This window comes from Hyperoodon ampullatus (genome assembly GCF_949752795.1).
Source record: "Hyperoodon ampullatus genome assembly, chromosome: 5".
Taxonomy (NCBI): Eukaryota; Metazoa; Chordata; class Mammalia; order Artiodactyla; family Ziphiidae; genus Hyperoodon; species Hyperoodon ampullatus.
Window position 1 is genome coordinate 77,634,101 of NC_136918.1, and position 22,966 is coordinate 77,657,066.

Sequence of the window (22,966 nt, forward strand, 5' to 3'; positions counted from 1 at the left end):
TAAAAGGTATTTAAATTGGTAGGGTAGAGTTAAAATTGTCATTATATGCAGATGACATGATACTACATATAGAAAACCTTAAAGACTCCACACAAAAACTACTAGAACTGATGAACAAATTCAGTAAGGTAGCAGGATACAAGATTAACATACAGAAATCCATTGCATTTCTTTACACTAATAATGAAACATCAGAAAGGGAATGTAAAAAAAAACCCCAAACAATCCCTTTTAAAATCACATCCAAAAAAATAAAATATGGAGGAATAAACCTGACCCAAGAGGTGAAAGACTTTTATGCTGAGAACTACAAAACATTAATAAAGGAAACTGAAGATGATTCAAAGAAATGGAAAGATATCCCATGCTCTTGGATTGGAAGAATTAATATTGTTAAAATGGCCATACTACCAAAAGCAATCTACATATTTAATGTGATCCTAATCAAATTACCCATGACATTTTTCAAAGAACTAGAACAAGTAATTCTAAAATGTATATGGAACCATAAAAGACCCAGAATTGCCAAAGCAATCCTTAGGAAAAAGAACAAACCCTCCCAGACATCAGACAATACTACAAAGCTATAGCAATCAAAAGCATGGTATTGGCACAAAAACAGACATATGAACCATTGGAACAGAATAGAGAGCCCAGAAATAAACCCAGACACCCACTGTCAATTAATCTTCAACAAAGGAGGCAAGAACATACAATGGGGAAAAGACAGTCTCTTCAGCAAGTGGTGTTGTAGAAGTTGGACAGCCACAATGTAAGTCAGTGAAGTTAGAACACATCCTCACACCATACACAAAAATAAACTCAAAATGGCTTAAAGATTTAAATATAAAAGACATGATACCATAAAACTCCTGGAAGAGAACATAGGCAAGACATTCTCTGACATAAATCGTACCAATGTTTTCTTAGGTCAGTCTCCCAAGGCAATAGAAATAAAAGCAAAAATAAACAAACAAGACCTAATCAAACTTACAAGCTTCTGTACAGCAAAGAAAACCATAAAAAAACCAAAAAGACAACCTATAGACTGGGAGAAAATATTTGCCAATGATGTGACCAACAAGGGCTTAATTTCCAAAATATACAAACAGCTCATACAACTCAATAACAAAAAAACAGAATCAAAAAATGGGTGGAAGACCTAAATAGACATTTCTCCAAAGAAGACATACAGATAACCAATAGGCACATGAAATTATCTCATCATCGTTAACTATGAGAGAAATGCAAATCAAACTACAATGAGGTACCACCTCACATGAGTCAGATGGCCATCATTAAAAAGTCTACAAATAACAAATGCTGGAGAGGGTGTGGAGAAAAGGGAACCCTCCTACACTGTTGGTGAGAATGTAAGTTGGTGCAGCTACTATAGAAAACAGTATGGAGATTCCTTAAAAAACTAAAAATAGAATTATCATATGATCCAGCAATCTCACTCCTAGGAATATTTCTAGACAAAACTATAATTCAAAAAGATATATGCACCCCTATGTTCACAATAGCACTATTTACTATAGCCAAGACATGGAAAAAATCTAAATGTCCATTGACAGATGGACATTCATGAAAAAGAATGAAATAATGTCATTTGCAGCATGGATGGACCTAGTGATTATCATACTAAGTGAAGTAAGTCAGAGAGAGAAAGACAAATACTGTATGTGGGATCTAAAATATGACAAAAATGAACATATCTGTGAAACAGAAACAGATTCACAGACACAGAAAACAGATTTGTGGTTTCCAAGGGGAAGGGGGGTGGGGGAGGGAAGGATCAGGAGTTTGGTATTAGCAGATGCAAACTAGTATATGGGGAAAAAAAAGTTATATTAGTCATTTTTTACTACGTGCTAGACATCATGTCTAGGACCTCACCAGGATCAATTAATTATTCACCACCTCAATTAATTATCTTTACAACCCCTCAGGTAAGCTGCAAACATCTGCCCAAGGCTCAGAGAACTTGCCCAAGGTTACATTAAGCTGTGAAGAGCTGGGCTGTGAACTGAGGCAGAGTGACTTACAGAGCCAAGTTCTTAAAACATATATAATATACCAGCAATTCAATGAAATATAAAATTGAAAAAACTACCTTTTAAAGTAATAGCCATTTTGGGCCTCCCTGGTGGCGCAGTGGTTGAGAGTCCGCCTGCCGATGCAGGGGATACGGGTTCGTGCCCCGGTCTGGGAGGATCCCATATGCCGCGGAGCGGCTGGGCCCGTGAGCCATGGCTGCTGAGCCTGCGCGTCCGGAGCCTGTGCTCCGCAACGGGAGAGGCCACAACGGTGAGAGGCCCGCGTACCACACAAAAAAAAAAAAAAAAATAAAAAAAAAAAAAAAATAAAGTAATAGCCATTTCATAAAAGTACTTACTTCATAAGAATAATATTAGCCAAATTTTGTATCTAACCTAAAATCACTGGAAAAAATTTTTGTAATGCCAAATTTGAGATTTCAATTTTGTCTTATAATTGAAATATTTCAAATGATGTGGTATTATATAGCATAATACATATGCGATGATATGTGGACATTTCAATAAGTGAAAAAACCTTATTAAGATAACATTTACCTGTAGATGTTGAAACTTGAGCAAACCACAACCATAAGTCAACAAACACATTTTGTGTAAACTGTGAATAAGGGAGGTCAAGACAGCCCAGGATAGCTCAGGATAGAGTTCCATCAATTCTGATTCACTCACACCATTGTGACTAACATTTACAAGGCAGAGAATCTAGGGAGAAAAAAGAATTAACAATGATTATAAAGCACTTCTATTAGTAACTAACAGCCATTAAAATTTCCACAATTCTTTTAAACTTATTAACTTATTTGAATTTATCATTCAAGTGATTTAATAAACCAAGAAACAGATTTCTTAAAATAAAACACACTTTCCAAAAGGCACTAATAAGATAGTGTACATATAAAGTCTAGCACACCAAAGATAACACACATACAGAAAAAGTTTAGTGAAAATTAAAACTGCAGGAAATGTATTATTAAAACTAATGACAGAGTCCTGATTCTGGGAAGATGGTGGAAGAAAACAGTCCTCCTACTACAAATGCCTGTTAATGTCAGATAACATGTAACAAAACATTTCCAAAAGCACAACTGAACCTGCAGAAAAAAAGGGAAATCCCCCAAGTATCCCGAATAAATAGGAAACTGAAAGCTAGAGGGCTAAGTGCTGGAGCTGCTGTCCCTGGGTGAAGTGGGGAGAGAGGATAAGCAGCACTCCCGTAACTTAGCTTGGGTTTTCACACCCACAGTCGGGATGGAAGGGGAGCCTTTAAGCTCTGTGAAGCAAGGAGCTGGAACTATGATAGAATGCTTTCCAACACAGGGACCTTTCAAAGGCTGTCCCCTTAGTGACGGAGTGCCTGAGGGAAACAGCCAACAGACAGAAGACTGTGGGCTTAGAGGCAGAATGAAAAGTCAAACCCAGGGGAACCCCCAACCTGAGAAATTGACATAAAAATGGATCCAGGTTAAAACTATAAGAGTTCCGCAAGGTTGCTAGTAAATTTCCAAAAATTAAATTGAATAACCAGAAACAAAAAATTTAAAATGTTATTTTAACTATAGAGTCCTTAGAAACAAATTTTAACAAAAGATGTTTAAGACTTTTATGGGGAAGAAGATAAAATGTTATTGATAATCATCATTCAAGAAGATGACTAAATAAATGGAGAGCTATTTAGCTTTCCATGAAGGAGAAGACTTATATGATAATTTCCCCCAACTTAGCCTCTAAATCCAATGCAACTACAATTAAAATTGCATATTGAGTTTCCATAGCACTTGCTGAGCCAATTCTAAAAATACATGTGGGAAATGAGCCAAGACAACTGTGGAAAATATTAAGAGGGGGTTTGCCTAACCAAATATCAAAGCTTACTTTAAAGTTCTAATAGTTAAGACAGTGGTATTGACAAGGAATAGTAAATTGGAACGAACAGCCTAGAAAAAGACTCTTGTTTATATGTGAGCTTGATACTTGACAGATGGCATTCCAAATCAGTAGAAAAGATGTATTAAGTAAAATGAACAATTAACTAGCTGTATTTTAAAAGATTGAGAAGTAGGTTCCTGGGAATTCCCTGCCATGGCCCAGGTTCAATCCCTGGTCAGGGAATTAAGATCCCACAAGTCGCGTAGCCAAAAAAAAAAAAAAGAAGTAGATTCCTTCCTCACACAATAAATAAAAATATACCATATGAGTTAAGGACTCACACATGAAGAACAAAATTATAAAATATTTTGAAGGGAAAAAAATATAAGAATACTTCTATGATAGCAAAGGATTATAAAAAATAAGATACAACAGGCATAAGCCATGAAAGAAACTGTTGATAAATCTGACTTCATTAAAATAAAACTTTGTATAATGACACCATAAAGTTAAAAGACAAGAACAGGAAAAAGACACTGATTTGCAAACTCTATAACAAAGGATTTGTATTCAATATGTAGAACATTTAAAAACTCCTAACAGATCAACAAGAAAAAGTCAACGCCATTGAAAAATGGGTAAAGGAACTGAACAAGCAATTCACCTAAGAGGAAACAAGAATAACCAAGAAGCATGAAAAGATGAAAAATCTCCATGATAATCAGGAAAATGCAAATTCCCTGAGATATCACTTCTGGCCACAGCACACTATGGTAGTGGGTATAGTATATTCTCAAAACATATTTAGCATTACAAGGATTTATTGTTTACTTCAATTCACACACAAATACAAACAAGGCAAAATAATCTTCCCTTTATAAGTTTATTACACTTTACCTGTTTCATTAGTTCTTTATCCATATCATTTGTCATGGACTCCTGGATAGATCGAAGAACAAGTCTATATAATGAAACAGTATCTTGACACTGGAAACACTGAAGAAGGATTTTATCTAAATTGCTTGCTCTCCCAGCACTGTTGGAATTGAGAACAGATTTAATTTCTTACAGTCTGCCAACATCTGTGAAAAATTTGGGGTAAATAAAAACAGTGCTCTATTTTACCTCTATGCTTTGTACTGTTTAACTGATAACAACAGGAATTAAATAAAACATGACACAGGAAAACATTAGTTTTATGGGGCTGCTAGAGTCATCACAGTTATTTTAATGTATTACCATTTAATTCAATTCAATAAACATATGCTGGGACTTAACTATGTGTCAAGTAACTACTATACATTATGAAACATAAAAATGAGTAAGACATAGTTCTTATCACCTAGAGGCATGCCGCCTACGTACAGGAAGCAGGAAAATAATTATAAATAAGTATTATTAGTTAGCCATGCAAATTAAATTTTAAAAAATAGAACCAGAATTTGGAAAACATCAGGCTAAAGAAAATCAGTAAATGGGGTTTGTTTTAAAATATTACACAATATTTACCGGTAGTTTCTTTTTTAAATACATAGATATGCAAAGAATAGGGAAAAAACAAAAAAAATGGTTCCATAGTCCCTCTTAAAAGAGGTAATTTCAATAACTATTATGAAATGCATGACTCTTGAACTGTACTTATGCAAGCCACTGATGTTCACAGATGTACCGCCACAACTCTGGGGACAGTGAAAATATCAAATATCATGGACAATTCAAAGTTTCAGAAGATTTTTTTCGTGCTTCAGGTGAGAATGTGGAATTAGGAGACAAGAGTACTAGATTTAGTGTCTAGAATATGAGTTGTGCTAGGATTACAACCTACTGTGATGAATACCAAAACAAGTGTTGATCTTTTTTACCTCTGGTTGCGAACAGACAAAGCAGGTGAGGCTGTACTGAAGAAGTAAAAGTAGTAAAACTCTCTACTGCTTATCTAAAGGCAAATTATGAATGGATTTCTAAAATAGAAGACCAATTGTAAGATGAAAGGTTTATCAGGACGTGGGAAGAGAGACAATTAAAACTTCCTACCTACATACCTACCTACTGATAGTGAAAAACACCTGAAATAACATTTTTATGCCTTAGTTGTCTCCTCACTTTCTCAAAGCTAGAGGCCTCAAGGAGGCGACAATGAGCACTCCTGGGTGGGCCCCAAATTGAGGTCAAAGATGGCCTTCTTTTGCAACCTCCAGTCAGGAGAAGGTTATTGTGATGAAAACCAGACAGATATACCCAACAAGTTCTGATATTCAAGGACTAGCAGCAATCTTCAGTCATAGGTCACATTCTCACGGTAGTTAGTATCACTGTTAGAATAAACAGAATCTTAGTGGCCCAAGATTGTCATAATGATCAGTTTTCAGTTTCACACAGTGAAGAAGCGTTCTGCAGCAAACACAAACATGCTGAAGATGACATAAAATAACCACCACTTACCATGCAATCATTTTGCCGAAAAGAGTGACATAAAGGGCATTGCAGGTTGTAGCAGAACGACAGTGTCGTTCTAGCTTCTTCTCCTGCACCAGTTTACCAAAAAACAAAACAGAAACACAAAACCACCCTGGAATTAAGTGGTCTTTACAACCAAGCCATCAACAAATATCCCTGCAGAAATAACACGGTTCCTGCCACCTCATCAGCGGCATCACTGCCGTGTGGTACTGAACCACAGATGCTGTCAACATGCAAATGCTTTTTTGCTTTTAAAATACTGCTTAATATAATACAGTAAACCTTAAGACCAAAGTCTTTTTTATTGCTTCTTCTATATCTGTTATTAGTTTAAGAGTAAATGCATTTAAGAAAGTAATTATTACTAAGTTCCAATTTTCCTTAGAACCATATAGAGTACTATATAGAATTTTAAGTCTCATATAAGGTGTTTTTATAAGGAAAGCTATAGAGAGTAATAGAAAGTAGCAAAATTAAAAGTACTTACCTGCTCTTTACTCAGTTTAATGTCTACAGAGTGGCATTCTGCGATTATAATAGATTTTGCATCTTTCGGATTTAAAGGGTCAAGATGAAGTGTAGGCCACAACCTTTTATTTAAAGAAAAGAAAAATGAAATTCTCTTTTAATAATACAACAAAGCTGTAATCTACCCACAAGACAAGTCAAAGTCCATTACAAGAATTAAATCTTTATACTGCCTTCATAAAATAAAATTAATCTCTGTTAATCATATTAATAGTATTTAATTTTTTAGCAATTAATCACAACAAACACTGTTATAAACAGCTTATACACGAAGTATATAACATTTCCAGTTCTGTGTTCTATACCATCAGTAAAACAACACAGGTATTAGTGCCTGTGAGGAATAGTGTCAGACAGTCTTCGTCCACAGGTTACTTGTAATCCAATTAGAATTTACACCCTACAACATCCATTCTCAATGGGGTGGTGAAAATTGTTTGTTGGGGAGGGGAAATCTTACTCTCTTTATGCATAAAGCACAAATATACACACATATCTGTTTATATTCATGAATCGATATATGATGTATGTACGGTATTAACACTTCTTGGCAGGTGATTAGGAAGAAAATCACTAAAGGGCTCCTAGGGTGGGGAGGCAAAAATAGGTCAAGAAACACTGCCTTACAGAACTCAACCACTGCATCCCTTTTTGAGGACTGTTAAGGTGAGCTTGCATTTCAGGACCACAGGTGTCTGGTCTATTTTTCCTAGCCCAGCCTTCCCCATTTTCCTCACCCATAAATTTAACTGCCTACTAGACATCACCAATTGGAGCTACAATCGGCAACTCAAACAAACCATGTCCAAAGACAAAAGTCATGACCTTTGCTCCACAAACCTGCCCATCCTTTGTGTTTCCCATCTCAGTTCATGGAACCACAGTTTACTTAATTTCTCAAGCCAGAAACCTGGGAGCTATCCTAGCTTTCTTTCTCACATCTCTGATCTAACCTCCCACCAAATCATATAGATTGCATCCTTTTCTTGAATTAGTCCACTTCTCCCCATCCTCACTGACATCATATGAAAAATATGACATATCAAAAACCTTTCTTTGTTTATACTTTAAAAGTTTCATGTAATCTGAAAGAATTAAATTTAGCACTTACCTCCATGCTGGAGGGCATGTTTCCACATTCACAGAAACAATTACTCTTACATTCACTGGCAGTGGATCTATCAGCCATTTCATGTGTTTTTCAACTTGCTTAAAAATTTAAAAACAAAATTCCATCTATTAATTCAAAATATTTCAAAAGCAACCCAATAACAGCTCCCCAAGTAAAATGAAATTCTCATTAAATTTCTCATTATTATTAAGGATAAAATCTTATTTTTTGGATGATTTATCTCAGAATATTAGAAGAACGAGTGGCAAAACACTACTATCACTGATCTGAATTCTGGGCATGTAAGGAAATGTCAAGGCCCTAAAACCATGTCAAAATGAACAATATTTGCTAATTGTGAAAATACAGTTGGTCCTTCCCAATAAGATACTAGCATCTACTGGCATATATATATATATATATTTTTATCCACATGCTTCCTCTCTAGAAATTAAGCAGAAATAAAAGAAACAACATCAACATTTTCTTCTCACAAACATATGATTTAAATGTTTGCCATAGTCACTACTACTATTTTTGTCTCTTTCTGAGTATATCAATAGGTTAAAAAGTGAAAACATACCTGAATTTGATCTATAGAATCAATAATGATGATGATGCTGCCTTGATGACGGGCAGAGAGTTTTTCCAGCCAATGTGGAAATTCTTCCAGAAGCTTAGCAGGATCCAATGTCAGAGCAGATACTGACCAAGAATGCTGCATCAACTACAAGGTGAGAACACACGCAAATTAAAGTAGCTACACTGTATCACAACTGGTAAGAACTATTTCTGTCTGCATTTTAAACCAAAATTGTCACCAAAAGGACCCAACTGCATTGAGTATAATTTTTAACCTTATGCAAAACCAAAACAAATGTGTAATACTGAAAATTGGTTTATCATCAGGTACTCAGGCCTGACAACTTCTGAATCTAAATAAAAATTCTGATAACTCCAAAAGACAGTGTATTTTTCTACCTTTAGAGTCAGTCGTTTAATAATCAAGGAAGACTCTGAGCTGGTTGACATGGGCCTCCCCACAAAATGAGAAAGAATTAGTGTGTTAGGGGAATTCTTCTGTTGTAACTGGATCCTGAAAGAAAAAGACCTTTTATAAGATTGATGAAGCTCCTTTACAGTCAACAAAAAAAGAATTCACAATGCATTAAGCATCAAATGCTACCTGTTAGTAATTACATGGTCAGTCAATTTTGAATTAATATGGGAAATTTCCATTTTTACACCACTTTTAGATTCTTTTAAATAAACCATTAAAAATTATAGCTTCATTTTAATTACAAATTGGTGTTACTAATGTAAACCAAAACACTATACATTTGAGGTTAAAGTATTAGTAAAATGAGCATTAACCTTTAATTACAAGTATGTTATTAAAGGAAAAAGGAAGTTTCTTTGTTAAGTACAAAAATAGTATTCCCAAACATAACTCTGAATAAAAGGGCAATAAAAAGGAAACAACATACACTAACTCCTCAATGTAAATAATAACTATGAGTGAAAGGAAATGGTCTTACCACTTGTTTTTCAATAATATGATGAACTAAAATAAAACTAAGAGTTTATTAGCTTATATGAACCTTAGTCCATAATTTGAAGAACTAGTTTGCATTCATAGTAAAGATTATCCTTTATTTTGATATTCTTTATGATTTATTCTACTCTAGTCAGTCTTTGTCTTGTTTCAAATATTTAAAATCCCAATGAAACTTTTAAGATGAAGCCAGTAATTGAAAATAAAGGTACATGCCCCTATAATTCACCTAACTCCATGCCACAGTGACCACTCCCTTAGCTCTGACCTACATAATTTATGTAAACAATCACAAATGCTCACATTTCCTATTCCTTTCTCATTCTGTATCTTCTCTCTAACTTTCAAATTGTATATATCTCAGGGCATGAGTCTGTTATATTACTCCTTTTGCTTTTTTAATGTTCAGTACAGGCCCTGAAGCAAGGTAGACATTCAATAATTCATATTGTTGAACAAATTCAGTAATTCAAATGATGACAATGATAACAATTTAATTGCACTGAATCATACCACTTTGATAAAAGAAGGGACTTTCCAGAGCCTGGTCCTCCAGATACAAGAAGGGGTGGAATTGGTGCTGGTGCTGCCACTAGATCATTAAGGCGTTGGTAATACTAGAAATAAAAATGAATTTGAATTGTGAAGAGCATGCCTCTTAGAATACTAAATAGAGTCAATTTCTGATTATCCTCTGAAATCAGTGGAGAAAAGCCACATGAAAAAATGAAATCTACTTTTAATCAATAGCACCCTCATAATTGCTTATTTTTATGGCTGGTTAAATATGTCCAAAGTAGTAAACTAAGAATGGGCCCCAATTTCTCCTACCATAGTATTAATGGATGAGGGGCAACCTTTCAGATCCCCATGGGGCTTTGCTCCATTCAGATGTCCTGCAGAACGCTGCAGGGAGACTACTGCATTACCCCAAGTTCCTGAACCATGGAAAGTACCACAGGTGGCCTTGAGGGCACCAGCAGGCATCGTACATCTCCTGGTCAGAAGAACACCTGTCCTGGAGACCATCTCAGTTTCCAGAGAAACAAGAGAGGGTCTTGTCTGGGGCCTTGGAGTCTCCCAACATGCTACTGAGATCCAAGCTAGGACACCTGAGATGTTTCTGAAACTGCATGTGTTCCATGCAAAGTCCGAGAACTCCTATTTCCTAGGCTTTCCCCAGATAGGAAAACCTCATTCAGAGCTGAAAAGGACATGCTCAGAAAACTGAAATATCTCAGTCGTTATAAAGGAGTTTCCAAAGTCATCTTGGGGGTTAGGATGTTTATTAAGTGTACCAGTGGTCTAAATGATAGCTGATGAGGAATCAAAAGAATGTGTAATAAATAAGTAGTTTATGCGAGCTTTAGGGTAAAAGAAATTTCCAGCAACTACAATAAATAATGACTTGGTATAGTTTTTCAATCAATTTTTCTGTTTGTCATATCATATTCCCCAGGAATTCAAATATTTCTCATAGAAATGATACTTCTCAAGAAGAAAAGGGCTTAATTGATTTATGACCTTGTAAATCCTAACAATTTAGTTCATGGTCCCAACTAAAGCCCATTTATAGACCCATGTTTCCCACATTAAGACCCCTTGCCATAGAAGAAAGCATAGGATTTGGAGCCAGAAGACCTAGGTTAAAATCTCACATCTGCAATCTACACCCTGTATGCTCTTAGGCAAACTATAATCTGGACCTTAGGTTCTTCATTTATATAATAAAATAGTGATAACAATGCCTGTCTTATAAAATGACAACAATTTAACATTTACCATATGCCAGGTACCATGCCAAGTGCTTTATGTGCATGACCTGATTTAATCCCCCAAACAACCGTGTGAGATAGGTGTTATTAGTTATCCTCATTTTACAGACAAGAAAGTCAAAGTTTAGAGCTAAGTAACTTGATCAAAATCCATAGTGAGGAAATGGTGGAACCAGGACATAAACACTGACAGTCTAAATTATGAAAGTCATTAAAAATCCTATAAAAATACAGCTGTTAGTGACAACTACTGTAATACTCTTTAAGATATTAGTTCTTATATTAATTTTTAAATATTAAGTATTTTTGAACTTGAATGCAGGTTCTTTGTGCACTTCTAGTTTTGTTTATTTGCTTAGATATTTAAGTATGCTGAAGGACTGACCTGCCTACTGCATTAACTACTCTGCTTTGTTTTCTGAATGTTTGATATTTTGATTCCTCCAAGAATTGGAACAATAGAGAGCCTTACTATTTTTATCAAGTTTCCTAGTTATCCTAAACTTGGTCTGGTGAATTGCAGATGGTAGCATAATAAACATGTAGTTGATAAATCCTAATCTGTAACTAAACATGGTTGATATTCATAAGTATATTTGAATCTCACACATCTTTCATATGATACAAACCTAAGCACATGTCTCAACATGGATAATTAAGCCATGAGGGCAGATACTAACACAATCCTTAACCTTGACTATAATTAGGTAAAACCACAATTATGATACAGCCTTTAAGCAGCAACGATCTTTGTTGGAACAATACTCCAAATGCTTACTTTCTCGAATCCCAACTCATGGGCTGAATTTGAAGCCTGCTGAAAAGCTTCCATTTGCTCTTGTTCATCATGTATGTCCCACAGAACATCACCAAAATCATCTTCTTCTGGAATAGAATCTTCACTGCCCAAATCCTTAGCTTCCAGGTCTGTATTTTCAAAGCCCAGGATGTCCTGAACACCAAGAGCAAGCACACAAAAGCAAACAAAGGAAGTAAAGACCTTGTACAGTACTGTCAGCACACAGGCCTAAGGTGGCCCTCACCTACCTCGGAGGGCAAGCCCAAACCTATGACCTTTGTATGGTACCTCCAGGGATCAATTTATAACTATAAAAATAAGCAATAGTTTAAAAATAAAGAAAAGAAGTAAAGAAATATTAAAATAATAAAAACAAACATCACTCTCATTCATTAAAAATAAAGTTAGAGGGAATCTGGTTTCTGAAAAATGTTACACAATATCTTTGGTTATATCTGGCTGGTGAACAATTTTAAAGACCGTGCTAATGCCTAAGAAATATGCTGCTTTACATTTTTACACGCATTTAATTACTAAGATGGGGTTTCTTGATATCAAATATCTCTGCTATAATGTCTAGTCTTTATATTAATCACTGAAAATATGTTGTCCTACAAATGGTAAAGTTGGTCAATATGTCCATTTTCACTTACTGCCATTTACTCTGTTCAATTCATCTTATTTTGGGGCTCACTCTTTTTCTGTGATAACAAATCTGCATACTTGTAACACAAGTTAATTTTAAAAAGTAATTTAATCCCTTACTTCTCAAATAGGGTCCCTGGTACCCTGAGGGAGGGGCCAGCAGGTAAGGATAAACACAAGCTAAACATCTGGTGCCCGTTTTACCTGAAGATAGGGAATTCTTTTTCTTTTTCTTATTATTAGAATTTTTGCTGATACATAATTTTAAATGATTTTTAATATTAAAAAAGACAGGTAAACATCAAGCAGAATATATAATTCACATAAAGTTTCAAGATAATACTGAGACATCATAGAAACTTTAAGTTTGAGACACCTCTGTGATCCATGATCTCAGACACCTAGAGGTGTGTTTTCACCCCTCTCTATTGCTAGGGGGATAATGTGGTAGAAAAATTCAAGACAGATTTTTCTAATATACAAAAACTCAAGGTGCACACAGAATCTAAGGAGACTCTCTGTTGAACAGGATGAACATTATCCCTCATATACTTCCTTTTTACCTACCACTTTTGTAATCCATTTTATACTTAATGGATATTAAAACATCAAATCGTTTGTGAGACAACTGAGAGATACAGATACATGGTACTGGGAATAACACAATAATACCACCAGATGGACTCTTGCCAGAAAAGAGGGCACTTTACCCCGGTATTGTTTTCAAAAAAAACAAACAAGTGCTTTTCTCTGGAAAACCCAATTTTATAGAAATCACTCAAGATATTTGAGAAGAAATCTTACAGGGAATGCACATTTACCTGTTTAATAATCTTTTCTACATAAATATAGGTTTTACAGACTCCTTCTGCAGGATCTCCTGAGTGATCAATGATCTGGGGGGAAAAAAAGAAGTTTAACAACAAGAAAAAAACAAGACTAACAGGAGGGGGGGTAAACACTTTTAGAGTGCTTATATGTTAGGAACTGTTCTAAGTACTTTGCGTATATTAGCTCATTTACCCTCACAACCCTAGGAGGGAGGCACTGTTATTCCCTCCATTTCATAGAAGAGGAAACTGAGGCAAGTTAAAAAACTTGTCTAAGGTCACACAAGGGATTTAGTGTGAACAATGTTGCAAATAAAACAAAAAGTATGCTTTCTTTTTTGCTTATGTGTCCATCTGAGAAAGTGACTGGAGTTGGTGATACCAAAACTCTGTCCAGGACCTGGTGTCACCACTGAAAGTCCACTTTGGTCTGGATGATGCACACACCTGCTCATTTTGACATGTGACAGCAGGAACCTGTTAAGGAACCAGATAGGTGGGATGGTGTGTGCTGGGGCCCTGGTAGCAGCATCTGCGCTCCCATGGTGCGTAGTGAGGCCATGGAGCCTCTGTTCCTGCCAGCACTTGGATGCAAACAGAAGTAAATTTTATCATGTGGAGCAGACAGTGTGGAAAATATTCCTAAGTTTGGCTTGATTCCTTTCAGCTCACAGCCTTGGGGGAAATAGTTTTTGTTTTTTTCTTCTTGTCCTATAACCTGAACACGTAGGTTCATATAAAAACCCTCCCTGAATAGTGCTTGCTTTCTGCCTGTTTGTTTCGGAAGGGTAACCAGGGTAACCTGAGGAAACATGGAAGGGTTGCGGTCCCAGGCTGTAGTGGTCAGAGGGAACCAACCTTTCATTCGTGGGAGACAATGGGGCCCCCTCTGCTTTCCCCTGTGGGCTGGGGCCTGGCACACAGTAGGTGCTCAGCAAATCTGTGGGTTACTTATGGAATGATCCAGAGGAGTGGTGGGGGGAGGAGCCATGTGCCAAGGCTGAGGGCAGCTCCACGACCTTCACTTGGGGGACAGGTCGGGGAGCCGGTACAGAGGACAAGGCAACCACCCCCCCACTGTCACTCTCAGTTCCTCCCCTGCTTGGCTGGGGGGCTTGGCCCACGGTGAAAGGAATGGTCTTTTTTCAGGAAAATTCCAATGGCTGAACTCTCACACTTCTGCTTCAGGTAAGAACTTGTGGATACCTTGCTAATCAATTCACCTTTTTGGGTATGAACATTCCAAAGCTGGGAAAAGCCCAACACCAGCCTTTATTGTTTTAATCACTCTGCTGAGTGTCCCTTCTCTTGATGTCCTGAATAAAGGTCATTTTTTTTTGTAAACACACAGACACACATACACACGTACACATGTGTACACACATGTATGCATGCCTACACACTGACCCACACACGAGTTAAACAGCTACTTTAATTTCATCTTATGTATTTCTGTACCATTCAATACACATAACCTTCAAAATCCATCTTTATGCCAATAAAGCAAAGAAGTTTATCCTACATTTAAATTTATAATCATAGTAGAGAGATCTTATTTGACTCATATATAAAAAAATTCATCCTCTAGTATACTAATTTTTAAAAGCAACATTTATAGAACAAATAGAAAAAAGATAAAGATTAATATCTTTCGTCGTGGCACCTAGTGAACTAGGCTGGTACTAAAATAATTCAAACAAAGAATGAAATGGCTCTGGAGATTAACTGTAATAAAAATGTACTCTTGTCTTAGACTCTTCACTATGTTATGCTGGCCTCAAGAACAATGCCTGTATTCATATTTGGTCTTATTTTCTGGCTAGGCATAGAGAAACAGAAACTTCGTCAAAATCCTAGAGTTGTTTTTGATTGTATTCTTAACACTAACTATAAACATTTACCAAGTTATCTCAGCATGCAGTAATGCAAAGCCTGTAATCTCTATTCTAAAATATATCCCACCATGCATCTAGGGATGATCAAATCCTTCTACTCATCAACAGTTTTTGGCTTTTCCCAATGCTTGCAGGAAAGGCTACCATGAAAAGGCTCCTCCTTACACTAATCCTTGGTCAATAATAGATAGAAGGACTCTGTGCTTGGGAAAAAAGCACAGTAGAGATTCTGATTTATCCACTTACAGATCATACACTTTTTAGGCACATATTGCTGTTGATGCCTCTCTTTCTCTCATAGTCCACAACTAATCTGTTAGGAAATCTATTGGCTCTGTCAAAATTTATCCAGAATCCTACTGCTTTTTATCACATCCTCTACCACCACCCTGGTCTAAGCCACCAGCATCTCTCACTTGGATGACGGCAACAGCTCTCCACCTCTGCCCTATCCCACTACCTTCCCTCCAAACCACAGTCAATTCTCAACACAGCAGCCCAGGAGAGTCTTGTCAGAATAGCATTTCTTCCTCTTTGGTTAAATCCTTCAACGGCTCCCCACCTCACTCTAAGTAAAAAAAACAAGGTTCTTCAGCGTCGGCCCCCATGACTGCTCCTACTCATGTCCCCTCACTTGCTCTGTTCCAGCCCCACTGGCTTCCTTCCTCTCCCCAAACACGCCAGCACCTCTCTCTGCCAAGCATGTTCTTAAAAACAACCTATGAATTTTACCTTGGCTTTGTTGGTCTTGTTCAGGTTAGAAACTTGATCAATCAGCTGCTGGACAGAGTCAGAACTGACTTTCCCATCCTCCAAACGATGATAAATTAATCGTGGTTTGCCTTCAGTGTTTTTCAGAAAAGCTTCTTCACAGTCTTCCAATAACAGGCTAGATTGGAAATCAGTATTTCTTGTGCTATACTGCACTGTGGCAGCACACAGTTAGTCAATTAACCTAAGTGCCAAGAAGGGGGATTTACTACAATGACAAGTGGCCAGAAAAGGCCCCGCTGCAGAATAAGTGAAACTTTCCAAAAATGGTTGTTTTTATAGCTCTGTTCTAGCTTAGTGTCAATATTAAAGTATAATATATTCACTAGCAGACAATGAGAGTAGGTACAATAAATTAAATTTTAAAGCATACATAATTTTTTTTTTTTTTTTTTTTTTTTGCGGTACATGGGCCTCTCACTGTTGTGGCCTCTCCCGTTGTTGAGCACAGGCTCCGGACGTGCAGGCCCAGCGGCCATGGCTCACGGGCCCAGCAGCTCCGCGGCATGTGGGATCTTCCCGGACCGGGGCACGAACCCGCGTCCCCTGCATCAGCAGGCAGACTCTCAACCACTGCACCACCAGGGAAGCCCAGCATACATAATTTTAATTTTTTTAAATCTAATTTAAAAAAACACTTCTCAAAAATACTGTTAAACATTGCTCAAAATAATGGTCCATACTCATGAGACTTTGCAAATAAATGGAAAACCTAATTCTATTCACAATTATATAATTTCAAGTTAAAACACAAACATCATCAGCCTCAAGATTTCAAGATTTTTCTCTTCTCTAGTCCTTTAGCCTTTACTCATTCAGTAAATGATCTGAACCCTTATACCCCAGATACACTGTAAGAAAGATCCAGAGGCAGATGGGGAAGGTTAGATAGCTATTAAAATCTTGACTGTGGTAAAGGTTAAAAAAAAAATCCTAACTATGCTCAATGTACCGTAACTACAGTCTGTACTATTCCTATTTAAATTCCAGAAAAATCTTCAAATAACCTACTAGTGTTTTCTACACCACAAGGAAAACTAAACAATTCCCATTTCTAAAAAGCATTAAATGAAAGTTTGTCTAGAAAGGCAAATTAGTGTGTGTATACAGGGGAAAGCCATTATATGATTCAGAATTTGCATAAAAAACTAAAATACCGGCCCCAATACGAAACAGAAAAAAAAAAAGCAAAAAGAAGAAAACAGAAAAAACAACATGGTTTTAAGGATTAAAGAATTAACAAGAGAAAAACAACAAGTGACATATACTATCACCTAAGATAAAATACTACCTAGATATTAAAGAATAAAACAGGATATATTCTTAATATAAAAACAAAACAGGAAAATAAAAGAGGGAAGGGGAGGTAAAGGACTCCAACTAAAGGAAATCAAGTTGAAGGAATCCTTAAACTTATTTTGGGAAAAGGTTCCTTGACCACGTAGCTCCCTGGCCACCTGGCCTCTGGGTAGAGTCTTAAGGATCAATGATAGGTTATATTGCAGGGACTCTCATAAAGCTTAGGGCTCCAAACACTTCCAAACACAGTTAAAGTCAGAGTTGGTCCTCAATAAAAAGAGAAAAAAGCTTTGGAAAGATTAAATCCAATCAGATAGAAAATATAGAAAGAAAAATTAATTTATTTAACCTATCTTATTTTGTCTTCTATCTATACATCTAACTGGTAACAAAAAAAAAGCTTCATTTGCAGACTAGATTCATTGGTGTGATTATATTTCACATTATAAGAAAACTGCTCACTTTACTGGATTTAAGTAGTTAGCTCCTCAGAGAATTAAAAATATGATTTAACACCTATGCAAGTGTTCAAGTGCCTCTCAATCTGTATCTGAAGAAAGAAAATAATAAAGGTTAATGCTGATTATTGAAATCGGGGTCACCACCTTCTTCTGTAAAGGGTCAGCTAGTAAACATTTTGGGCTTTGCGGGCCATACAGCCTCTGCTGAAATACTCAACTCTGCTGTTGTAGTGTGAAAGCAGCTGTAGACAATACATAAATGAATGAACATACCTGTGCTCCAATAAAACTTTATTTATAAAAACAGGTGGCTGACTGGATATGACCTGAGGGCCATAGGTTGCTGACCTCTGATTAAAATGATCTTTACATTAATGATGTTAAACTTATAACCTATTAACAAGCCTAACAGTGTGAAACTTTAAATTTATTTTATTCACGTATTAAAAGTCATAGAATTTATTGAATTTCATGGATTGTTTTTGATTATAAGAATGCAATTAGAACTTATCTTTCAAGTTCATCTGGTAATCTCAATTCTATTTATGAGTTTAACTTCTATAATAAATTATAGAATTTTCAGCTTACCTTGGTAAGGTTAAATGAATGAATAAGATAACTAATGAACTCTTCTCAATTTCCCATTTTCTTACAGTGAGGTACTGATTTTCAATATCAATTGGAAAATACACAGCATGGAAAAAATATCCCATTGTCTCACACATTCTTTTAAGTTTAGGTGAACAGTCCTAAAAACAAATTAAAACATAAGAAAGCACAGCTTATTTAACTAAAGATCTAGTCAGCTTCATACTACTTAAAATCAAAAAGGTTATGTTGGATATTCTCTGATTTAAAACTTTAAAAAATATATGATCACACCTTAAAGAAAATCTTTAAGAGAAAAGGCAAGTTTCTCTATAAAATAAAAATAGTAATAGCTTAGCAACTTTCCTGTTTCCTAGCCCAGAAAATGATTTATCTCATAATAAACCTAAAACAACAGGAGTAAAGTATCAGGCTATTTTGCTTTGGTAGTTATTTATTTTTATTATTATTATTACAAATGACTTCTGTTTATTGTTATAGGGTGAAAAATGTAAATCCATAGATTTATATAGTAAAAAGTGTCCGCCGTGGTATATTAGAACACTAAAGCAAACAGATATAAAAATATGTTGGTCTATAACAAATCAAGGTACTTAGTATGATGATGATTATTATGCAATAAATTAGTAATTCCCTCAACATGTGTTTGGGAACAGCCTATACTCAGTGAGTAGAAGCTTTGGTTTTCAAAATACTTTGTCTTTTTACCAAAATTGAGTATTATCAAAAAGGAAAGCTAAATGAACTTATTAGTCAACAATCTGGACGATGTTAATATAGCAGGTATAGCATGTGACATGCATATTTATTTAAAATTCAGTTAGAACAGTAGTTGGTAAACTTTTCTGTAGAGGGCCAGATGGCAAATTAATAACAGCTTAAGAACTTGGCTGTTTTGGCAAAGGTTTTTGTGGTCCATTTAGTCTCCATCATAATTTATTCTGCCACTAGTGAGAAGCAACCTGAGACAATACATTGCGCGTGGCTGTGTTCCAATATAACTTTATTTATAGACACCAAAATTTGAATTTCATATAATTTTCATGTCAAAATATTATTCTTCTTTTGATTTTTTTCAACCGTTTAAAACTGTAAAAACCAATCTTAGCTCTAGGTCATACACAGACAGACTGCAGGCCAGATTTGGCCCACAGGCTGTAGTTTGCTGACCCCTGCCTTAGATTAACTCCAATGGCTGCCTTGAAAAATTTAAAACCATGACAAGGATTAAATTTTGACATAATCTGAAACAGATTCAAGAATAGAGCTGGCAGGTATTAACTATAGCAGACACCATCAGTAAGGGCTGTAAACACTGTGGAGAACGTGTAATGAAGCATTCAGAAGCATAAAGTTCCAAGGCCTTAATTTGAATATACTGATAATACTGAGTAAGACATTTTCTTGAGAAAAGCCCAAGATGCTTCCTACTCTTTAAGACATAATCTAGTGGGTAGTAAACTACTTGGTTCAGGCAATCAGTAGTATCATAACCAGGACACAACATTAACTTTATTTTAAATCAGTGAATACAGAATTTATAAATGCCCTCACCTTAAGGAAAAGATCCATTTCGGGCTGGGTTTCATCTGTATAAATGAGGTAACATCTGACAGTGTTACTCCACAGAGAATGTGAAAACAAGGGGGTAACTTGTAATAAACTAGCTACAGCAATATCCCAGTCATCTGAAAATAAAATTTCTCATAAGTTCCCGAAAAATAATTACTAGAAAATATTTGACAACATGATTCCCCAAAAGTCTGAAAGAAAACAACAGGCATCATCGGATCTCACTTGTAATACCGACAAAGCTTCTAGAATAAGATATTAGAAGGCACTCAGTTCTCTAACCTCAAATTCTATCCTGGGGCTTAAAGCAATCAATGTCACCAGTGGTCTTTGCTGGGGTACCCGTGGCTCCAGTCAAATGTCAGGGAACTAGGCAACATGGGCTGTTCAATTAGTTTGCTACTTGAGGAGAGCCTACATTCCCAGTTTTATCTACTAATTATTCTTGAAATACATTGAGTCAAAAAGAAAGTTCAAGAACAGTACAAAATAAAAAATAACCAAAAGATAGTGAGAATGAATATTTTAAGACATATTTGACTAATTCAAAATGCATAATTAAAAAAATAATTTTCATTTTGCTAATAGGTAAATAATTTCAGGGTTTTTAAAAAAATTTATTCATTTATTTATCTTTGGCTGCATTGGGTCTTGGCTGCTACGCAAGGCTCTCTCTAGTTGCAGCGAGCAGGGGCCACTCCTTGTTGTGGTGTACGGGCTTCTCATTGCAGTGGCCTGTCTCTGTCGTGGAGCACGGGCTCCAGGCGCGTGGGCCTCAGTAGTTGTAGCACGTGGGCTCAGTAGTTGTGGCTCGCGGGCTCTAGAGCACAGGCTCAGCAGCCATGGCTTTAGTTGCTCCACGGCAGGTGGGATCCTCCCGGACCAGGGCTTAAACCCTTGTCCTCTGCATTGGCAGGTGGACTCCCAACCACTGTGCCACCAGGGAAGTCCCTATATTTCAAAGTTTTAAGAAAAGAGTGGAGCTACTTATAACATTTCAGATCTGAGGTGGTATTGAAATTCGGAACAGATCTTAAGAGCTGTTTTGGATACCAAATTATATAAAAGATAATGAATAAGAATACTATATTATATAACTGAAGTTTTGTACTCTACTCCACAACTTCTCTAACCTTCAACACCATCAAAGATGCAGAGGGAAAGACTAAACACTACTGTTTTTCAGTTAATCTACATTAGGCTCTCACCGCTCAACTAAAATATCCGAGAACTCAGACCAGAAATTCAGTTATTAGAACCTATTGGCCAGTCTGGCTGGGAGGCACCATCTGATCCTGATGTGAATTATGTAACTTCATCATTCCTGGTCAGTGACAAGCACCAGTACATGATGGTTTGACAGTGGAAGACACCCAGAACACAAGTCTCATGCTCTGCTGATGGCAGTTTTCCCAGCATAAGATTATAGTACACGAACAGTCACTACCATTAACCAAGGTAATTGGCAAATGGCGTGTGTTACCTCTGTTGACGTTAGCAAAGGGTCCTTCTATATCTATAGAACTATGGGCAAACTCAGGGCCCCGGAAAGACTGCTGAAGCTGAATCATACTCCCTATGGAGGGCTCACTTCCCAAGGCTCCACCAGTCCAATACTCGCACTGGGGTCCAGCAGCTGTAAAAGCAAGAGATTACATCTGATGAAAACCAAATTATATTGGAATTTCAAAAACTTATCATATATATTCAATGGATTTCTAATGCAAAAAATACTACAATATTATAAATACAACAGATATTCAAACTTTGATTTTGAAATCAAAACAATGATTTTGAAAGTACTTTGCCACCAACTTCTGGCAAGTTCTAAGGTGGTGGTTAACAGAATTCTGGTTATCACCTCAAACTTACACAGGGGATTAAAAAGAGAAAGATGAAAATAAATTAGGAATACAATAACCAAAAGAATTATAATAACAGAGAGGAGTTAAAAACACCCCCCAACAAAAAAATTCTAAAAACATTCCTAACTATATGATTTAGGTATCAGTGTAAAATGTGAAGGAAAGAATTTCAAAGGAAGACTATTACTGGCACACCAGTAATTCATATTGAGTCATATTGGTAATTCATTAGGATGTAAGCTAAGGATGTAAAGAGCACATTTTCTTTACTTCTCAGAGCAAAAAAATTAATGATTGAATCAACAGGTACTTATGAACACGTTGGTTTTTTTTTTAATAAATAATAATTCATGGCATCCTTGACTAAACATAAGTAAACTGGTATTTGGGCTAAATCTCTGGCAAAACTGAGCTTATTATTTGTGGGTGACAAATAGTGAGTGACATTCCCTCAAGCATTCCTTCTTCATGTTTATATCGAAATAGGAAGAAAGACCTACGAGGAAATATTAACTCGTTTTTATTAACTTGCTAAGAGAATTAGAACATAATAGTTTTGAAACCCTGTACATTTTAACATATGTCAATACTGAAATAATCACTAGGACTAATGTCATTAAGAATCACTTCACTTTTTTTCTCAAAGGTTAGTAATAAAAGTCCCAGGATGCTAGTCAAATTCCAATGGTACTAAAATGAAAATTAAAAGGGAATTATCAGTTGCCATATTTCACTTTAAAATACATCAGTTTGTAAGAATATAATTATATTTTTAATAAATGGGAGAGTGACTGCATTTTTCCACCGCATTTAAAATAGAATATTTCTCAAAATCAATCACACTTCTTTATTATTTCCTTGGAAC

At 36.0% G+C, this 22,966-nt stretch overlaps 1 protein-coding gene across 1 annotated transcript in view; it reads right to left on the reverse strand.

The window, feature by feature from the left end:
• NPHP3 (nephrocystin 3) overlaps positions 1–22,966 on the reverse strand; it is a gene marked incomplete at both ends in the record, with an annotated part of 42,422 nt that overhangs the window by 15,252 nt on the left and 4,204 nt on the right. Inside the window, 14 exons of the mRNA XM_079704616.1 lie at positions 2,598–2,762; positions 4,824–4,962; positions 6,369–6,451; positions 6,874–6,976; positions 8,026–8,123; positions 8,609–8,752; positions 9,007–9,121; positions 10,094–10,197; positions 12,134–12,307; positions 13,621–13,695; positions 16,257–16,413; positions 18,644–18,804; positions 20,219–20,352; positions 21,720–21,872. Coding sequence (XP_079560742.1) covers positions 2,598–2,762; positions 4,824–4,962; positions 6,369–6,451; positions 6,874–6,976; positions 8,026–8,123; positions 8,609–8,752; positions 9,007–9,121; positions 10,094–10,197; positions 12,134–12,307; positions 13,621–13,695; positions 16,257–16,413; positions 18,644–18,804; positions 20,219–20,352; positions 21,720–21,872 — 1,805 coding nt within the window. The remainder of the gene's footprint in view (positions 1–2,597; positions 2,763–4,823; positions 4,963–6,368; positions 6,452–6,873; positions 6,977–8,025; positions 8,124–8,608; positions 8,753–9,006; positions 9,122–10,093; positions 10,198–12,133; positions 12,308–13,620; positions 13,696–16,256; positions 16,414–18,643; positions 18,805–20,218; positions 20,353–21,719; positions 21,873–22,966) is intronic.